The 17,803-nt window shown below is 44.9% G+C and overlaps 1 protein-coding gene across 1 annotated transcript in view; it reads left to right on the top strand.

Annotated features, from left to right (window-relative positions):
- Positions 1-17,306, top strand: part of btr12 (bloodthirsty-related gene family, member 12) — a 79,364-nt gene extending 62,058 nt beyond the window's left edge. Inside the window, exons 11-15 of the mRNA XM_084327784.1 lie at positions 1,186-1,281; positions 5,099-5,329; positions 14,360-14,507; positions 16,465-16,491; positions 16,682-17,306. Coding sequence (XP_084183910.1) covers positions 1,186-1,281; positions 5,099-5,329; positions 14,360-14,507; positions 16,465-16,491; positions 16,682-17,235 — 1,056 coding nt within the window. The 3' untranslated portion in view covers positions 17,236-17,306. The remainder of the gene's footprint in view (positions 1-1,185; positions 1,282-5,098; positions 5,330-14,359; positions 14,508-16,464; positions 16,492-16,681) is intronic.
- Positions 17,307-17,803: the final 497 nt, after the last annotated feature.

Below are 17,803 nucleotides of genomic sequence, written 5' to 3'. Positions count from 1 at the left end.
AACAAAATTACAAACATCTCAAAACAAGCTAGTCAGACTACTACTTGACCTGACTCCTAGAACCCACCTCACCCCTGCCCACTTTGACAACCTAGGATGGCTTAGAGTAGACGACAGAGTACAGCAACTTGCAATGGGCCTGGTCTACAAGATACACTACGCGACCAAGGTACCCATGTACATGTCAAAATACTTCCCAAAGGTCAGTGAATACCACGATCACAACACCAGAGGGAGCTCCACAAATCATGTAAAACCCAGATTTGGCTCAAACAAGGGACTAAACACGTTTCGCAATTATGCCACATCAATGTGGAACGCCCTACCTAAAGCTGTAAAGGAATGTGAATCACTACCCACTTTCAAAAACACTCTCAAAAAACACCTACGTGAGACTGCAATTCGAAACTGGCCCCTACAAATGTCCTAACCTAGTTGTACAGTAAATGACCAAGTAAGGCTTTGTCAATATTCCAATGTACAGTGTAAAATGTGTGTGTGTGTCCTACCCAACCCCCCCCCCCCCCCCCCCCCCCACCTCCAATGTACAGCCCTCACCCAACCCCACCCCACCCAACCAACCTCCTCCAATGTACAGTTTCTACGCCAAATGTATATACACTCCTTTTCTGGACACTTTTGTATCACGAACAGTACTGTATTTGCAAATCTGATATGTCATAAATGTATAGATGTAGCAGTACTGTCTATCTGTATGTCATGTATGTCATATATGTTATGATGAATTGAAAATGGGGGACCCTGATGTAAACAAGACGAAAGTCTTTCTCTGGTCTGCATCCCCTTAACAATTGTATGTATTGAGCTGTACTGTACTGTACCCATTCTGCAATCTGTTAATAAACTTTTCAATCAATCAATCAATCAATCAATGACTCAGCATAGCAGAGTTTTCAGTGTCCATGCGATGACTTGAGGGAATAGGGCCTAAGAAATAGCCGGATAAGTCATGACTGCACTGCGTGTCAATCATGACTTTGCAAATGGTTGTGTGTTCATGTAATTGCAAATAATGATGCCTATTATTATTAATAAGCGACCATGATGTTGATTGTTAAATTACATGTCGAAGCAGGTATACCTAACTGAGTTTACCTAGTGTGTACTTGTCAACCTTTACTCAACCTTGTTTGTGGACTGGATCCGTCCACCTGCGCTCTGCAGGTGCAGCTGAAGAGGACGGAGATAGAGGTGCAGCAGATGATCCAGAGCAGGCAGCAGAAAGCGGAGAACATCAAACACTCCATGAAGCTCAACAAAGTGAGTTCTGCCGGGATCAACATGTTGTGGGATTGTGCGGCCGCCCTGTTGCATTGTCATCAAGCCTGTGTGTATTAGCACACTGGTGTCAGTATCACCAGGGACATGTTTGACACCGCATTTTCACACTACTTATGAGGCCACACTGTAAACAGGAGAGGGAAGCTAGAAGCAAACTAAGTAGGCTTACAGTGTAGTAAATGGTAAATGGCTGCATTTATATAACAGCTTGTATCCAAAGCGCTTTACAATTTGTTTCTCACATTTTACCCATTCACTCGGCGGAGGCGACCATGCAAGGTGCCAACCTGTTCACAACCTGCTCATCAGGAACAGTTAGGGGTTAAGTGTCTTGCTCAAGGACACTTCGACGACTGCTTTCCTCCCGAGCCACTTTAGACTACTATGGTTGTTGTGGGAGGTTTTAGTGAGGGTTGTGGTGTATTGAGATTACACTCTGTTAACCCCCTAAAGCCCAGATTCCTTGCATGGAAATTAACCCACGATCAGGCTTCTAAAGGGAGCTCAAATCAAATAAATAAATACAAAATTAAAAGGAAAACAAATCTCACATTAGGCTCTAAGTGCAAAACATGCATTTTCAGCTTTGTTTGCTATATATTAAATTTTTTTACAAGTTTTCTACGAGTTACAAACATTGAAACCTACAAAAGCTATGAAAAACAGCTATGAAAGCTAAATATTTGGTTAACAGTCATTCATAACATTTACATCATCTGGTGGAGGCTTTTATACAACGTGCCTTACAGTAGGCTACTGTGAGTACTTAGCACAATGAGAATGGAACCCTCAACCCTGGCAGTATTAGTGCCATTTTTCTCAACCTACTGGACTGCACAGGGAATGGAACCCTCAACCCTGGCCTAACCATTGAGCTACACAGGGAATGGAGTGGATGACTGCTACATAAGCGTTTAATCCCACAGTTCTTTGCATCAAGTTGACCCGATTCATAATTTCCATTTCAGGACAGCAGAATCGGTGTCATGTCATGATGTTTTAACTCAGGCATTATTGGACATCTTATCAGCATGGCTCGTGAACTGATATTGCATTTCTTACAAACAGCGAAAAGCTATTTTCCAAGGTTGCTGCGCTCTGTGGCTTTTGCAGTATTGTTATGGTTAGGCTATGGGTAGGGTTAGTTTATGGTCATGGTTAGGGTTAGGTTAGGGTTAGGCTATGGTTAGGGTTAGGTTATGGTTCAGGTTAGAGTTAGGTTATGGTTAGTTTATGGTCATGGTTAAGGTTTGGTTATGGTTAGGGTTAGTTTATGATCATGGTTAAGGTTAGAGTTAGGGTTAGTTTATGGTCATGGTTAAGGTTTGGTTATGGTTAGGGTTAGCTTATGGTTCAGGTTAGGTTATCGTTATGGTTAAAGTTAAAGTTAGGGTTAGGTTATGGCTATGGTTAGTTAGGTTATGGTTATGGTTAGGCTATGGTTAGTTTATGGTTATACTTATAGTCATGGTCATGGTTAGGTTATGGTTCAGGTTAGGTTATCCTTAAGGTTAGGTTATGGTTAGGGTTAGGCTATGGTTAGGGTTAGTTTATGGTCATGGTTATGGTTATGGTTAGTTATAGTTATGGTTAGGGTTAGGTTATGGTTAGGGTTAGGTTATGGTTAGGGTTAGCTTATGATCATGGTTAGGGCTAGGGTAACTGCATTTTCTGAAGCATCACTCTAAGTGCTATTGTCATAGAGTTAGAGGTTTGAACACACTGAAATAAAAGTTTTTCATTTTCGTCTGAATTATTTAGCAAACAGATGCCTGCAGATCGATCTACTCTATAGTTATTAGCTGAAAACACTGCTGGGGCCATAGCCTGAAGTTTTACCTAGAACATGTCCAAAGCAGGGGCGGGGCTAGGGGGTGGCTACTTTGGCTCAAGCCCCGAATGTTTTCTGAAAAGCCCTGAATCTATTTAAAAAATAAATAAATAAATCATTTTTTTTTTTTTTTTTTTTTGGCAATTAATCATTGTTACATGAAAATATGTTTGCACCAGATTTAGCAGAAGCTAATTTCCATATGTAGTCTATCCAGCTGCTAACTGTATTTGAGTGAGTTAAGTCTTGGTGTTATGGTAAACTCAGACCTAAGCTTTAAATCACAATCAAAGCACTCCTTACCGGCCTCCCGAAAAAATACGATGATAACTATTTTATTGCAATGCACTATTGCATTATTTTATTCTATTTTACTAACTATTTTATTGCACTGCACTATTTTACTTTGTATCAGTGATAATCAAACCATAAACAAAGACGCCTATTAACACTTTCAGCGCCAGATGGCGCTGTTTACTGTTACTGTTGAAAGGCCAGCGCCTTTTAACATGGGGATACGTGGCTGTGTTTGCAGGCCTAAAGCTATATTATATAGCTATGGATCTAATAATATAGTCGATTGTCATTGAGTTGCTTCCGGTCAAGATGCAAAAAACAGATCATTTTTCCATCGATACATTTCCATTTTATACCGTCGTGAATATGAGTGTAGTTTCAGGGTGGTCTGGTGTCATTTCCAAAATGACAGACACCAAGCCACATCGTTTCAAATGGAGTGCAATAGCGGCCGCAAGGTGTTAGGCGGCGGTATTGGACTTTTGAGATCTCAGACCCATCCCCAGTGATAACACAGGCTGCCGGCATGTCTTTATGAATGGAAATATCGAATAAAAGAAACAACGATGAAAACCTGACTATACTCTGGTTTTCGGGGGTCCTGGCGCTCAACGTTCGGCGAGTTAACCCTAGATCTTAGATCCTAATATGAAAAACGATGTGATTTAATGTTCTATGTCTTACCTTGACTTTGTCTATTTTACTGCTATCTATTTTATGCTTTATGTCTGCACTTTATGCATTGCTCTTGATCTGCCAATGTTGTGCTCATTTTATGCCTGTCTTTTTGTACTGCTGTGAAGCACTTTGAGCTGCAATTCTTGTATGAAAGGTGCTATACAAACAGTGTATTATTATTATTATTATTATTATTATTATTATTATTATTATTATTATTATTATTATTATTATTATTATTATTATTATTATTATTATTATTATTATTATTATTATTATTATTATAGTTTGCTTCATTAATTAAAGGGTGTGAATTTAAGTGTTCTCTAGTGCCTTTTGTCCGCTTTAAAGTGGTGGTATAAGTTAAAGGTTGTGGTGTTGAAGTAAATTCTCTTGCGTACAATACACTTTTACTATTTACTGCTTCTCAGCCTCAGAAAACCAACTCAAGTAAGATGTAATTTTTTTCTGAATTTCATTGGATACACAAATGGTCAATAATTTTCAGCATCAGTGGTGATTTGTCCGGTCTTTGAGAGGCGAAACCGGAGGTGGTAACTTTTTTTTAAACTGACGCTCATTGGCTGTTTGGTTTTATAACCTGAGTTTGGAAACACGTAATAGAATCAAGCGGTGTGTCAATCAAAAGGCGGCCATTTTAGCTTTCTACAGATGTGTTGGTTGAGACAAATAACACAGCATGACGCCGACAGACGGCTGTAAAATGGTTGCCCGTTAAGGTTGTGTTTATGGTTCCAGAGTTTGCTAAATTCGCTCATAAGGACTTATTCTAATAGGAAAGAGTGTGAGAGATGAAGACAATCATTTAAAATGACGTTGACGCTGTGTTCCAGTCGGGTGACAAGACATGCCTTTAGAGATGATGCTGCTACTATTGACTATATGGACTATCTCAATTATCTGAGTGAGTGAGTAAATTAGGCATCAAGTTAATTTCACATGTACCGGCGGTCCCTCTTCCCGGTCCAGGCGAGCACCCAGAGGGAGATCGAAGAGAGCGTGCGCGTGTTCTCGGACCTGGTGCGCTCCGTCCAGAAGGCCCAGGCCGAGCTGGTCCTGGCCATCGAGGAGAAGCAGAGGGCGACGGAGAGCCGAGCCCAGGGCCTCATCTCTGCACTGGAGCAGGAGATCGCTGAGCTGCAGAGGAGGAACACAGACCTGGAGCACCTCATGCGCAGCGACCATATCCACTTCCTGAAGGTGAGCGCTAGGGGCTGCTCTGTGAGGGGCTGCTCTGTGAGGGGCTGCTCTGTGAGGGGCTGCTCTGTGAGGGGCTGCTCTGTGAGGGGCTGCTCTGTGAGGGGCTGCTCTGTGAGGGGCTGCTCTGTGAGGGGCTGCTCTGTGAGGGGCTGCTCTGTGAGGGGCTGCTCTGTGAGGGGCTGCTCTGTGAGGGGCTGCTCTGTGAGGGGCTGCTCTGTGGGGGGCTGCTCTGTGAGGGGCTGCTCTGTGAGGGGCTGCTCTGTGAGGGGCTGCTCTGTGAGGGGCTGCTCTGTGAGGGGCTGCTCTGTGAGGGGCTGCTCTGTGAGGGGCTGCTCTGTGAGGGGCTGCTCTGTGAGGGGCTGCTCTGTGAGGGGCTGCTCTGTGAGGGGCTGCTCTGTGAGGGGCTGCTCTGTGAGGGGCTGCTCTGTGAGGGGCTGCTCTGTGAGGGGCTGCTCTGTGAGGGGCTGCTCTGTGAGGGGCTGCTCTGTGAGGGGCTGCTCTGTGAGGGGCTGCTCTGTGAGGGGCTGCTCTGTGAGGGGCTGCTCTGAACCATTTGAATATTCAGGTATTCAAATACATTTATTTATGTAGGTTTTCGAATCTTAACTCATTGACCGCCACGCTCTTTTCCCATTTTTACTCAATGGCGCCAGCGTTATTGACCATTTTAGCGATGTTTGCAGACCCATCGTGTGTTTTGTATTATAGCTATGGAGACAATAGTGTGGCTCGTTTGACACGCATTGTTCATAGTCCATCACTGACTAACCAGTTAATTTCTACATACTGTAGTTTGTGCACTATTACACGCTAAATATCGCCCCTTTCCAAAATAATCCAGTCTTTTTTCATAGATCGCGAGATATGACGCGCTATATGCAATATGCCCAAATCGTTCGGGTTGCTCGCCTGAAAACCCAAATACTTCCAAATCAAAGGTATATACCATGTACATATGTGTCTTCACAAAATCATCAAGGGGGAGGGGGGGGGGGGGGGGGTAGTTTTAACTCAAAACGTCGATCGTTACCAAAAGCATGTTTCACGTCCGGTAAAATACGACACTGTGATCGGTACAAAAGCTTGTTTCAGGTTCGGTAAAATAGACATAGAATAGACCTTACCTTAGCCAGAAGATACTCCAAAAACAATAATCCCAGTGATCCCATCGCCATCGCGATTACTTGTGTATATATGTATACTCGTGTATACGGGAAATAGGTTTGAGGCGATAAAATCTCCGAGCGATCGCTCTGTTGCTCTATCCTCTGATGGGGAGGAGTACTTGCAGACAAAAAATAAAGTGTCACCAATGAATGAATGAATGAATGAATGAATGAATGAATGAATGAATGAATGAATGAATGAATGAATTTATTCACACACACACACGATACATTTACATGTGAGTATCCTCATGTGATAACAATGTCGCAAATTGTGTGCATGTGCCAGGTCTCCCAAGAAGCTATTTAAAGCTTTTGGAGGGAGCCTGAACACAGATACAAACAGAATATAAACAACAAAACAATAACAAAAAACAAACAAAACAATACAACGTGGGTAGGTTTACACACCTACCTACTAACTGACATATAACAGAGATACATAATACAGACAATTTTAACTAAACTATCCCAGTTCAAAAGGTAGGCGATACTGCCACCTGGCAGGATTCGATCATCATTGTAATGTAGGCAGATGTGCCAGGGAAATCTCTGGTATGGCACTCAACCGCTGGCGGTGAAACCCGACTTATCTCGGGTTTGGTGGTCAATGAGTTAATACAGTATTCAGACGTGCGTCCCTGGGACTGCTGACACTCATGGGGCTTAAGAGATGAAATGATACATCATGTTTAAAGCCATATCATTTTAACTGTTTACTATTTAAAAAAAAAAAATCCCCATGATTAACATTAATAGCCTAATCTCAAGATATCTGTAACAAATTACAAATATTTCCGAGTTTTAACCACTTATATTCGTGTTTGTTTGATACCAAGTCCATTTTTATTGAAAAAAATTCATATTCATCATATATCTATACATTTTAGACACCATATTACAGCGTGTAAAATCCCTGTGAATAAGAATCTGCCATTATAAAAAAGAAAGGTTGACTATTTCGGTCAGAAATAGCAGTCAGAAATAGCCGTTAGTAAGCGTTAGTAAGCACCGGTTAGTACTAATCTATTACTAAAAGGTATGTATTGTTTTTTTTTGTGTAATTATTGTAAGGGGCTGAGGGGAATGGTGATCAATGGATGCTATGTTCCTGCCTGTTGGCTCCCCCCAATGGAGAGAAGAAGACTGACAGCTGCACACATGCAGACACACACACAGCTGTCTTTCAATTAGCAATCAGCATGCCTCTCAAAGAGGACAGACCAAGAACATCAGAGTGTGTCTTGGAATGGAGAGTGGGAGAGCTGTGGGGAGACAACCAAACCGTGAGTTAAACAGCCGGTAAGCCGGACAGCGGCCCGGCCTAGTTAAAGACTGGACTATAGCAAAGACAATTCGGTGCTTCACTGGGAGCCAGTATGATTTTTGTTTGTTTCTTAATTTTCTGTTTTGTTTAAATAAATGCCCCTGGCCATTGTCCAGCGGGGAGCTAAAGCTGTTTGACTGTGTGTTTGATTATTTGTACAACCATATTGCACCTTCCACCTACCCCTGTCTGCTACCTTTGTTACATTGGTGGAGAACGCAGGCATTGCAATATGTTTGTACAATAATCAAACACTGTTAAAAGCTGCATGGACAAATAGTAAACAGACTTGATTTTGAAAAATAATAAAAAAAAAAAAAAAACAGCATGGAGAACCTGGTGATACAGCTGTTAAAGGCCAATGAGGAGCAGAAGACTATGCACCGGGAGCTCCTGGCAGAACAAAGGCAGCAGAATGCTCTCATGTATGCAGAGATGAAGAAAGGTACGGCGCCCAGGCCCTACCCATCACAGTGGAGCTGGGGGTCAACCCAACCCGAGCAGGTTTATCCCCAAGATGACTGAAAATGATGATGTGGAAGCCTATTTTCTGGCATTTGAACGAACAGCCACCAGGGAGGGGTGGGCTGAGGACACCTGGGCAGATCTCATTGGACCTTTTCTCACCGGGCCTGCGCAGCATGCCTATCTTGACCTCTCCCCTGAACAAGCTAAGGTATATACCCATCTAAAAAAAGAGACTTTGGCTAGGTATGGTTACAGCCTGCATGCTCGAGCTCAAAGATTTCATGAGTGGAAATACACCCCAGAGATGTCTGCCAGAGCCCAGCTGTATGACCTAGCTCGTTTGGGCAAATCCTGGCTGACTAATGACCCAGAGGGGGTGAGTGTGTTGGAGAGAGTGGTTATGGACAAATGTATCCGTACATTACCCTATGATGCCAAGAAAATGGTGAGCCATGGTAACCCAACCGGGATTGATGATCTGGTCAATCTTGTTGAAAGCCACCAGGTCACAATTGAACTGCTAAAGTCAGGAAGGACTGAGCGACCAGAGGCTGGGAAAAGTCCCAGAGAAGGCCCGAGTGTGGGAAAAAGAACCAGAGCAAGAAGACCAGGTCCTGAGACGCAGACGGTTCCCAGTGCTTGGGGATAGGAGGAGGTGCTTTGAGTGTGGAGAGGTGGGACACCTCGCCATGAATCCATGCCTACTGCGGCCTCGGCTGGTGGAGGCTCAGGGAGGCCTTGCCACCTACTGTACTCCTGTTGGGCCACCGAATGCTCCCCTCCCCACATGGTGCCAGTAAAGATAAATGGAAAGGATGCAGGAGCACTGGTGGATTCAGGTAGTTCAGTCTCACTGGTCCAACCCCATCTCCTTGACCAGCTGGAACCTGGTGAGTCGATACCTGTGTCCTGTGTTCATGGGGATACCAGGCAATATCCTGTGGGTAAGGTTCAGCTCACCACACCTCTGGGTACCTGTGAACTGAAGGTGGGAGTGGTTCCCTGTCTCCCCGTCCCGGTGCTGGTTGGCCGAGACTGCCCCCTCTATGAGAAACTATACCGGAGGCAAAAGGTGAGCGAGAGAACTCAATATACTCGATGTAATGTAACCTCAAAAGGACGCAAACGTGTACTAACTTCCCCAAAGGTGTATTCCCCAGGAGGAGAGGCCTCCAAGCTGGTGTGTGTTGCTCTGGAGAATGATGACCAGAGCTCCACAGGGCCCAGCTCAGAAGAGGAGTTGGAGAACCCATTTGCTTCCTTTCCAGATGAAGTGAGCTCGGGGGAAGCCGAGCAGGGAGCCCAGCCCTTACCCCGGTTGAGAGGACAGTTTGGTACGGCCCAGTTGGGGGATCCCAATCTGCTGCATGCTCGGAGCAATGTGCAAGAGATAGAATGGAAACTGGCTCCCGGGGTGAGTAAACTCTCATATCCCCATTTTCTGATAAAAAATCAACTTCTCTACTATGCTCAGATGGTGGACCGTCAAAAAAGATGTTTGCTAGTGGTGCCCAAACAGTATGTGTCCACAGTTTTACACCTGGCCCACAGCCATGTCCTCGGGGCCCATCTGGGGGTCGAGAAGACCAGAGACCGTATCAGGGGACGGTTCTATTGGCCAGGAGTGGTAAGAGCGGTAACAGACTACTGTCGCACATGCCCAGAATGTCAAAAAATGGCACCAAAACCCCACTTCAAAAATCCACTGATACCATTGCCGATTATTGAGGTGCCCTTTGATAGGATTGCCATGGACCTAGTGGGACCGCTAGTGAAATCTGCAAGGGGACACCAATATATCCTTGTTGTCCTTGACTATGCCACCAGGTATCCTGAGGCCATTCCTCTCCGGAACATGACAACGAAGGGCATTGCACGGGAGCTGCTCCAGATGTTCAGCAGAGTTGGGATACCCGGAGAGATACTTACGGACCAAGGGACCCCCTTTATGTCTAGGATCATGAAGGACATGTGTCGGCTCCTCAAGGTAAAACAAATTAGAACTTCAGTATACCACCCACAAACGGATGGTTTGGTCAAAAGATTTAACAAGACCCTGAAGTCCATGCTCCGGAAAGTGGTTGATAAGGATGGCAGGGACTGGGATCAGTTGCTGCCTTACCTCATGTTTTCCATTAGAGAAGTACCACAGGCATCTACAGGATTCTCACCATTTGAACTCCTGTATAGAAGGCAACCAAGGGGCCTACTTGATGTGGCTAGAGAGGCCTGGGAGGAGCAGCCCAGCCCACATCGCAGCCTGGTGGAACATGTGGAGGTGATGCGGGACCGCATGAAGGTACTGTGGCCAATGGTAAGGGAACATATGTCACAAGCCCAGGAAGCCCAAAGACGGGTCTATAATAGGGGTGCACAGCCACGTGAGTTCCAACCTGGGGACAAAGTGTTGGTACTGGTACCCACCACTGACCACAAGTTTCTGGCCTCCTGGCACGGACCATATGAGGTGGCCGAAAGGGTAGGCCCAGTTAACTACAAAGTGCGCCAGCCAGGATGCCGAAAGCCTATTCAAATATATCATGTCAACCTGCTTAAGATGTGGTATGCCAGAGATGTGCTGGTATCTTGTGTTTCTCCTTGTGTCTTCCCTTACTCCTCACCAAGGGATGAAGGTGTCGAGGTGACGTATGGGCCAGGGCTCTCAAAAATGCAGCTGCAGCAGATGAAGGAATTGGTGCAGAGAGCCTCAGGTGTGTTCTCCAGTGTACCAGGCCAGACCACCCTGGTGGAACACCACATCCAGACGGAGCCGGGTCGGAAGGTGAAAATGCGGCCTTACAGAACCCCAGAAGCCACGAGGGTCATCATTGAAGAAGAGGTCAAGAAGATGCTGACACTGGGCGTCATAGAGGAGTCCTATAGTGAATGGGCTAGCCCGATCGTCCTGGTCCCTAAGCCAGACAACACAAAAAGGTTCTGTAATGATTTTCGGAAGCTTAATGAAATATCTAAATTTGATGCCTATCCCATGCCTAGGGTTGACGAGCTGATTGACCGGCTGGGGGAGGCCCGGTACATCAGCACCCTGGATCTAACCAAGGGGTATTGGCAGGTGCCTCTAGCAGCTGACTCCAGGGAGAAGACTGCGTTTGCTACCCCCACAGGGCTGTACCAATACACTGTGTTGCCCTTTGGCCTGCATGGAGCCCCAGCCACCTTCCAAAGGCTAATGGACAAAGTGTTGAGACCTCACCGTGAGTATGCAGCTGCATATCTGGATGATGTGGTAATCCACAGTGAGGACTGGGAGAGCCACTTGGACAGGCTTGCCGCGGTATTGGAGGCCCTCCGCAAAGCAGGTTTAACAGCCAATCCAAAGAAGTGCAAGCTTGGTTTGGAGGAGGCTGAATACCTGGGTTTCACCATCGGACGAGGAAATGTGAAACCACAGGAGCGTAAGGTTCAGTCTATTGAAGAGTGGCCCCGACCAGCAACTAAGAGACAGGTAAAGACATTCCTGGGACTTACCTCCTATTACTCTTGTTTCATCCCTAACTACTCCTCTATAGCTGCTCCCCTCACAGACCTAACCAAAGCCACCAAGCACCTCATGGTGGAATGGACGGAAGGGGCAGAGAAGGCGTTCCAGGGTCTCAGAGAGGCACTTTGTGCACGGCCGGTTCTGGTCACCCCGGATTTCACGCAGGAGATGATCGTGCAAACGGATGCGTCAGAGGTGGGAGTAGGAGCCGTACTCTCAAGAGATACGAGGTGAGGAACATCCAGTACTCTACATCAGTAGGAAGCTGAACCAAAGGGAGCAAGGATATGCTACGGTAGAGAAGGAAGGACTGGCTATCAAGTGGGCACTGGAGCGTCTCAGATATTATCTGGTGGGCCGACATTTCTCTCTCGTAACTGACCATGCACCCCTAGTCTGGATGTCCAAAAAGAAGGAGACTAATGCTCGAGTCGGTAGATGGTTTCTTTCCTTGCAAGAGTTTGACTTCTCTGTGATCCACAGGTCGGGAGCCAAACACGGGAACGCAGACGCCCTGTCCCAGAGGGATGCCCTCTGGACCTTATTTGCCTCTCCCAAGCAGGGACTGAAGGGGGGGGGGGGTATGTAAGGGGCTGAGGGGAATGGTGATCAATGGATGCTATGTTCCTGCCTGTTGGCTCCCCCCAATGGAGAGAAGAAGACTGACAGCTGCACACATGCAGACACACACACAGCTGTCTTTCAATTAGCAATCAGCATGCCTCTCAAAGAGGACAGACCAAGAACATCAGAGTGTGTCTTGGAATGAAGAGTGGGAGAGCTGTGGGGAGACAACCAAACCGTGAGTTAAACAGCCGGTAAGCCGGACAGCGGCCCGGCCTAGTTAAAGACTGGACTATAGCAAAGACAATTTGGTGCTTCACTGGGAGCCAGTATGATTTTTGTTTGTTTCTTAATTTTCTGTTTTGTTTAAATAAATGCCCCTGGCCATTGTCCAGCGGGGAGCTAAAGCTGTTTGACTGTGTGTTTGATTATTTGTACAACCATATTGCACCTTCCACCTACCCCTGTCTGCTACCTTTGTTACATTATTTTGTTTATTTATCGATATATGATGTGAAAATTAGGGAGGAGATATTTTTTTTATTATTGCAGGTTTTTTTATTGCGGTTTTATTGCGGTTTTATTAACCTTTTAATCGCCAAGGATACCGTAACACGTCATTGCTCGCCATGCTTAATCTGCCAATGACGCCGTAACACGTCATTGAGATCAATATTTCAAAAATCTGTGATGGCAATCATATTTCTCCCGCGGAGACTTGAGATCTACTGTTGATCCCCTCTCAACTCTCCAACGGTTCAAGAGCGCCATCTGGTGGCCGATCGGCGGATCGCCCAAACAGCAAACCGGAAACTGGTGCTCATCCAAATTTGGTCCAACCACTCGCTATAGCTCCCGGGACTCGAGCTCGACACAATGGATAGCGATCCGTTACCAATAACTCGATAAACAACATTATTTGGACGTATATACTATTATACAACCTGGAGATGGATCGCATATTTCAACATCCCATAATAGCAATCTCTTTGCTCCACGCTCATCGCCCAACGGCCCGAGGAGACTGGGGTAAGTTTCAGCGTTTATTATTACCGTGTTCGATACAAACTGATCTGATGATCATATCACCCACACTACATTAATCATCTAACGTTGGCCACGGAATTATAAACGACCCCCCCCCCCCATCCGGTCAACATCAGAACTTCTAGAAGCACGTACATTTGAAATTTTTTATCTGGCGCCGATCGCTATCAAACTGTATTTGATCATCAATATAATGCATTTAGGGCTATAAATCACGTTCTGCAGAATGCTGCAGAAAACGATAAAAACATATTTAGACCGTATTTTAGTATGAATATGTGAATGAAAAAGTAGAACGTTGCTACATCCTAAACGATAGATAATTGACGTTGAATGGGCCATAGTAATGTCAATTTAGCAATACAATTTAAAAAGTTATAGCCCTGCAAAGAAGGGGAACTTCTCCATAGACAAATAGAGCTGGCAGAGGATGGTATAAGGATGTACATAAGCGTGGCAGAGAAAGGGTTAACATGGAAGTGGATGGGATGAAAATGGATGCCAGGGTGTTTCGTGTAACTTTTTTTGTAACTTTTTTTTAGAGCGTTTCAAATCATAATCTTTTGACATAATGAAAATATATGTAAAATGAAGATATGGTCCCAATTTCATGAAATAATAATAAACACAGACACCGCTGTGCTCACACACACACAAAAAAGTCAAGAAAAGACAGAATCGGTACCAGGGTCGCACAAGGGTTAAATATATATTTTTTTATAATAAATGAAAAAGCAAGCAGAACAGGTTAGGTTAGATTGTGGGACCGCACCTATAGGTATAAAACTAAATGCTGCCAAATATATGTGCCTGATAAATTTGTAAGCAAATGTAAAGATAGCTAATGACTGTGATGTTCTCTCTCTCTCTCTCTCTCTCTCTCTCTCTCTCTCTCTCTCTCTCTCTCTCTCTCTCTCTCTCTCTCTCTCTCTCTGTGTCTCTCTGTCTCGGTCTAGAGTTTCCCAGCCATGATCACTCCTCCAGCCACAAAGGACTGGTCTGGGACCAGCGTTCCTAACGATGTGTGTGTGGGGCTCATTAGGAGAGCAGTGTCTAAACTGGAGGCAATGCTGAGCAAAGAAATAGAAAAACTGGCAGGCAATGGTACAGTTCCCCCCGAAACACTGCCATGTTATTTACAACACTACCATGTTATCTACAACACTGCCATGTTATTTACAACACTACCATGTTATTTACAACACTTTTACAACACTACCATGTTATTTACAACACTGCCATGTTATTTATAACTGCCATGTTATTTACAACACTGCCATGTTATTTACAACACTACCATGTTATTCACAACACTGCCACGTTATTTATAACTGCCATGTTATTTACAACACTGCCATGTTATTTACAACACTACCATGTTATTTACAACACTGCCATGTTATTTACAACACTACCATGTTATTTATAACTGCTTATAACTGCCATGTTATTTACAACACTACCATGTTATTTATAACTGCCATGTTATTTACAACACTGCCATGTTATTTATAACTGCCATGTTATTTACAACACTGCCATGTTATTTACAACACTACCATGTTATTCACAACACTGCCATGTTATTTATAACTGCCATATTATTTACAACACTGCCATGATATTTACAACACTACCATGTTATTTACAACACTGCCATGTTATTTATAACTGCCATGTTATTTACAACACTACCATGTTAAGATAAGATAAGATATTCCTTTATTGATCCCCTTGGGGAAATTCCAGTGACACACACATACAGCTCATCGTCTCATTAACAACAACATATCACAATCATTACATTTTTACAGTAACAACGGCACAACATAAATTCAAACAGACATGTACATTTGTTGACACATGTCGACTACAGAATGCCTGAGACACCATATGCGATAGTCGGCTGCGACAACACCGGGGTGTCGTTGCGCCAGGTGGCGGGAGGGAGGGTGGAAAGATTGTCCAGCGGGAGGGGGCAGGGACGGGGGGGATCAGGCTTTGGTGATGAGACAGTCATTTAGGCTCCCCCCCTCCAGCGCGTGTACTAGTCGGCTGCCGTCACCATCACGTGGGAGTGGCGCCGGGCGTACACGCGGGAGGGGGGATTGGGTAGGGAGTGGGGGTGGGGGAAGCCACTTGCCACTCTTATCTCCCAGAGGGCCTTCGACTTTGGTCCAGGAATTTGTTTTGGCTGACTGACTGGCACATTTATCCCAGCCACGTCACTTTAAATTTGATTTGAATAGAGTGAAATATAACTATTGATTTGAGTGGAGTGAGTTTTAACAACTCCGTCCAAATGACTGAATGCATTATTAGTCCAAGTGTCCAAGTGTCTTAATCAGTTCATTTTGGTAGGTCCTGTGCGCGGTAAACGGATCCAAAATCTTCTTATTGCAGTCCAAAAGCTTCGATAATCCAAAAATGACCACGTCTTCAAGTTGTTAGCCCGATTATGATGTCCCAATAGGCAGAGAGGGTTAGCCTTATTCTGCTTCTTGAAGAAAATATGCAATCCACTGATTAGATCCATTTAGAGTTGATTTGAGTATAGTCCAGCAACCGGCACGAAGCAGAGCATAGCAGCGTCGGGCTCCATGGAGCAGTAGAGGCGGCGGTAGGAACAGCCTTGAGGAGCCTGGGGAGAGGAGAGAAATGCGACTGTCTCTGGGAAGGGCTGGGAAGGAAGGGAAGGGCTGGGAAGGAATGTTATGTATAACACTACCATGCTATTTATAACTGCCATGTTATTTAATGTTATTTACAACACTGCCATGTTATTTACAACACTGCCATGTTATTTACAATACTACCATGTTATTTATAACTGCCATGTTATTTACAATACTGCCATGTTATTTACAATACTACCATGTTATTTATAACTACCATGTTATTTACAACACTGCCATGTTATTTACAACACTGCCGTGTTATTTACAACACTACTGTGTTATTTATAACACTAACATGTTATTTATTCCTTATTATTCCTGTTGATAATTGAGCCTTTCCTGAAGATATTGAATTGGGATAATTATGTTCTTTCATCCTACAGAGATCAAAAAGATTCAGAAATACACAGGTAAATACTTTTATCTTCTCTACTGATAATACTGTATCTGTAAGGACTCAGAATATTGTATCTGTAAGAACTTAGAATATTGTATCTGTAAGAACTTAGGATACTGTATCTGTAAGAACTTAGTAACAATCTCTCAGACTTAATCACAAACGTCTCTTTAACGCTATACTTCTCTCTCTTACCACCCAAGTGGACTTGACCCTCGACCCCGAGACGGCCAACCCGTGGCTACAGCTGTCCCAGGACAGGCGCCAGGTGAGACACCTGGGGGCGTGGCAGGACCTCCCGGACAACCCTGGCCGCTTCGACACGGTGGTCATCGTCCTGTGTTGTGAGGGCTTCGCCTCGGGGAGGCACTACTGGGAGGTGCAGGTGGGGGATAAGGACGACTGGTACCTGGGCGTGGCCAAGTCGTCCGTGAACAGAAAGGGCCGCATCTCCGTGAGCACCACCCACGGCTACTGGGCCCTGGCCATGAAGAAGAGTGGGGAGTACCGCATGTCCACCGTCCCGCCGCTGCCGCTGTCCCTGGACTCGAGGCCCAAGCTGGTGGGCGTCTATGTGGACTACGAGGAGGGGCAGGTGTCGTTTTACGACGTGTGTGCCGGGACCCACATCTTCACGCTCATGGACCGGTTCGTGGAGACGATCTTCCCCTTCTTTTACCTGTACTGCTGTGACAAGGCTTCCGACACCATGGCCATATGTCCCGTCAGCGAGAAGACCGTGATCAAGCAATGCTGAGGAAAAACTACAAACTGCAATGTCCTCGTGAGGATTAAAAACCAAACTTGTGTGCAAGCCAAACCTTCATATAGGGGAACTACACCAAAGTACAATGCTGACTTATTTTGCACATAATCTCACGCACATCCAAAGAGTTTTGCACACATTCATTTAGTTTGACAGTTATTGAGAGTGCATTCGTTTGAATATGGCCACCAATGATGTCATCTGGGATATTGAATCCTTGTGTTGTTAATTACAGCTCCATGAAATGATGTAGAGGAAAAAATAGCAATATCTTGTCTTACAGGGACTGCTGCCTTATTATTTAACACTTTAATCGCCAAGGACGCCTAAACTCGTCATTCCCCGCCATGCTAATTCTGCCAATGACGCCGTAACACGTCATTGAGATCAATATTTCAAAAATCTGTGATCGCAATCATATTTCTCCCCCGGAGACTTGAGATCTACTGTTGATCCCCTCTCAACTCTCCAACGGTTCAAGAGCGCCATCTGGTGACCGATCGGCGGATCGCCCAAACCGGAAACCGGAAACGGAAACTGGTGCTCATCCAAATTCGGT

The sequence above is a fragment of the Notolepis coatsorum genome (genome assembly GCF_963971535.1).
Source record: "Notolepis coatsorum genome assembly, chromosome: 13".
Classification (NCBI taxonomy): domain Eukaryota; kingdom Metazoa; phylum Chordata; class Actinopteri; order Aulopiformes; family Paralepididae; genus Notolepis; species Notolepis coatsorum.
The sequence above is the reverse complement of the archived record's forward strand: the minus strand, read 5'-3'. Positions and strand labels throughout refer to the sequence as shown.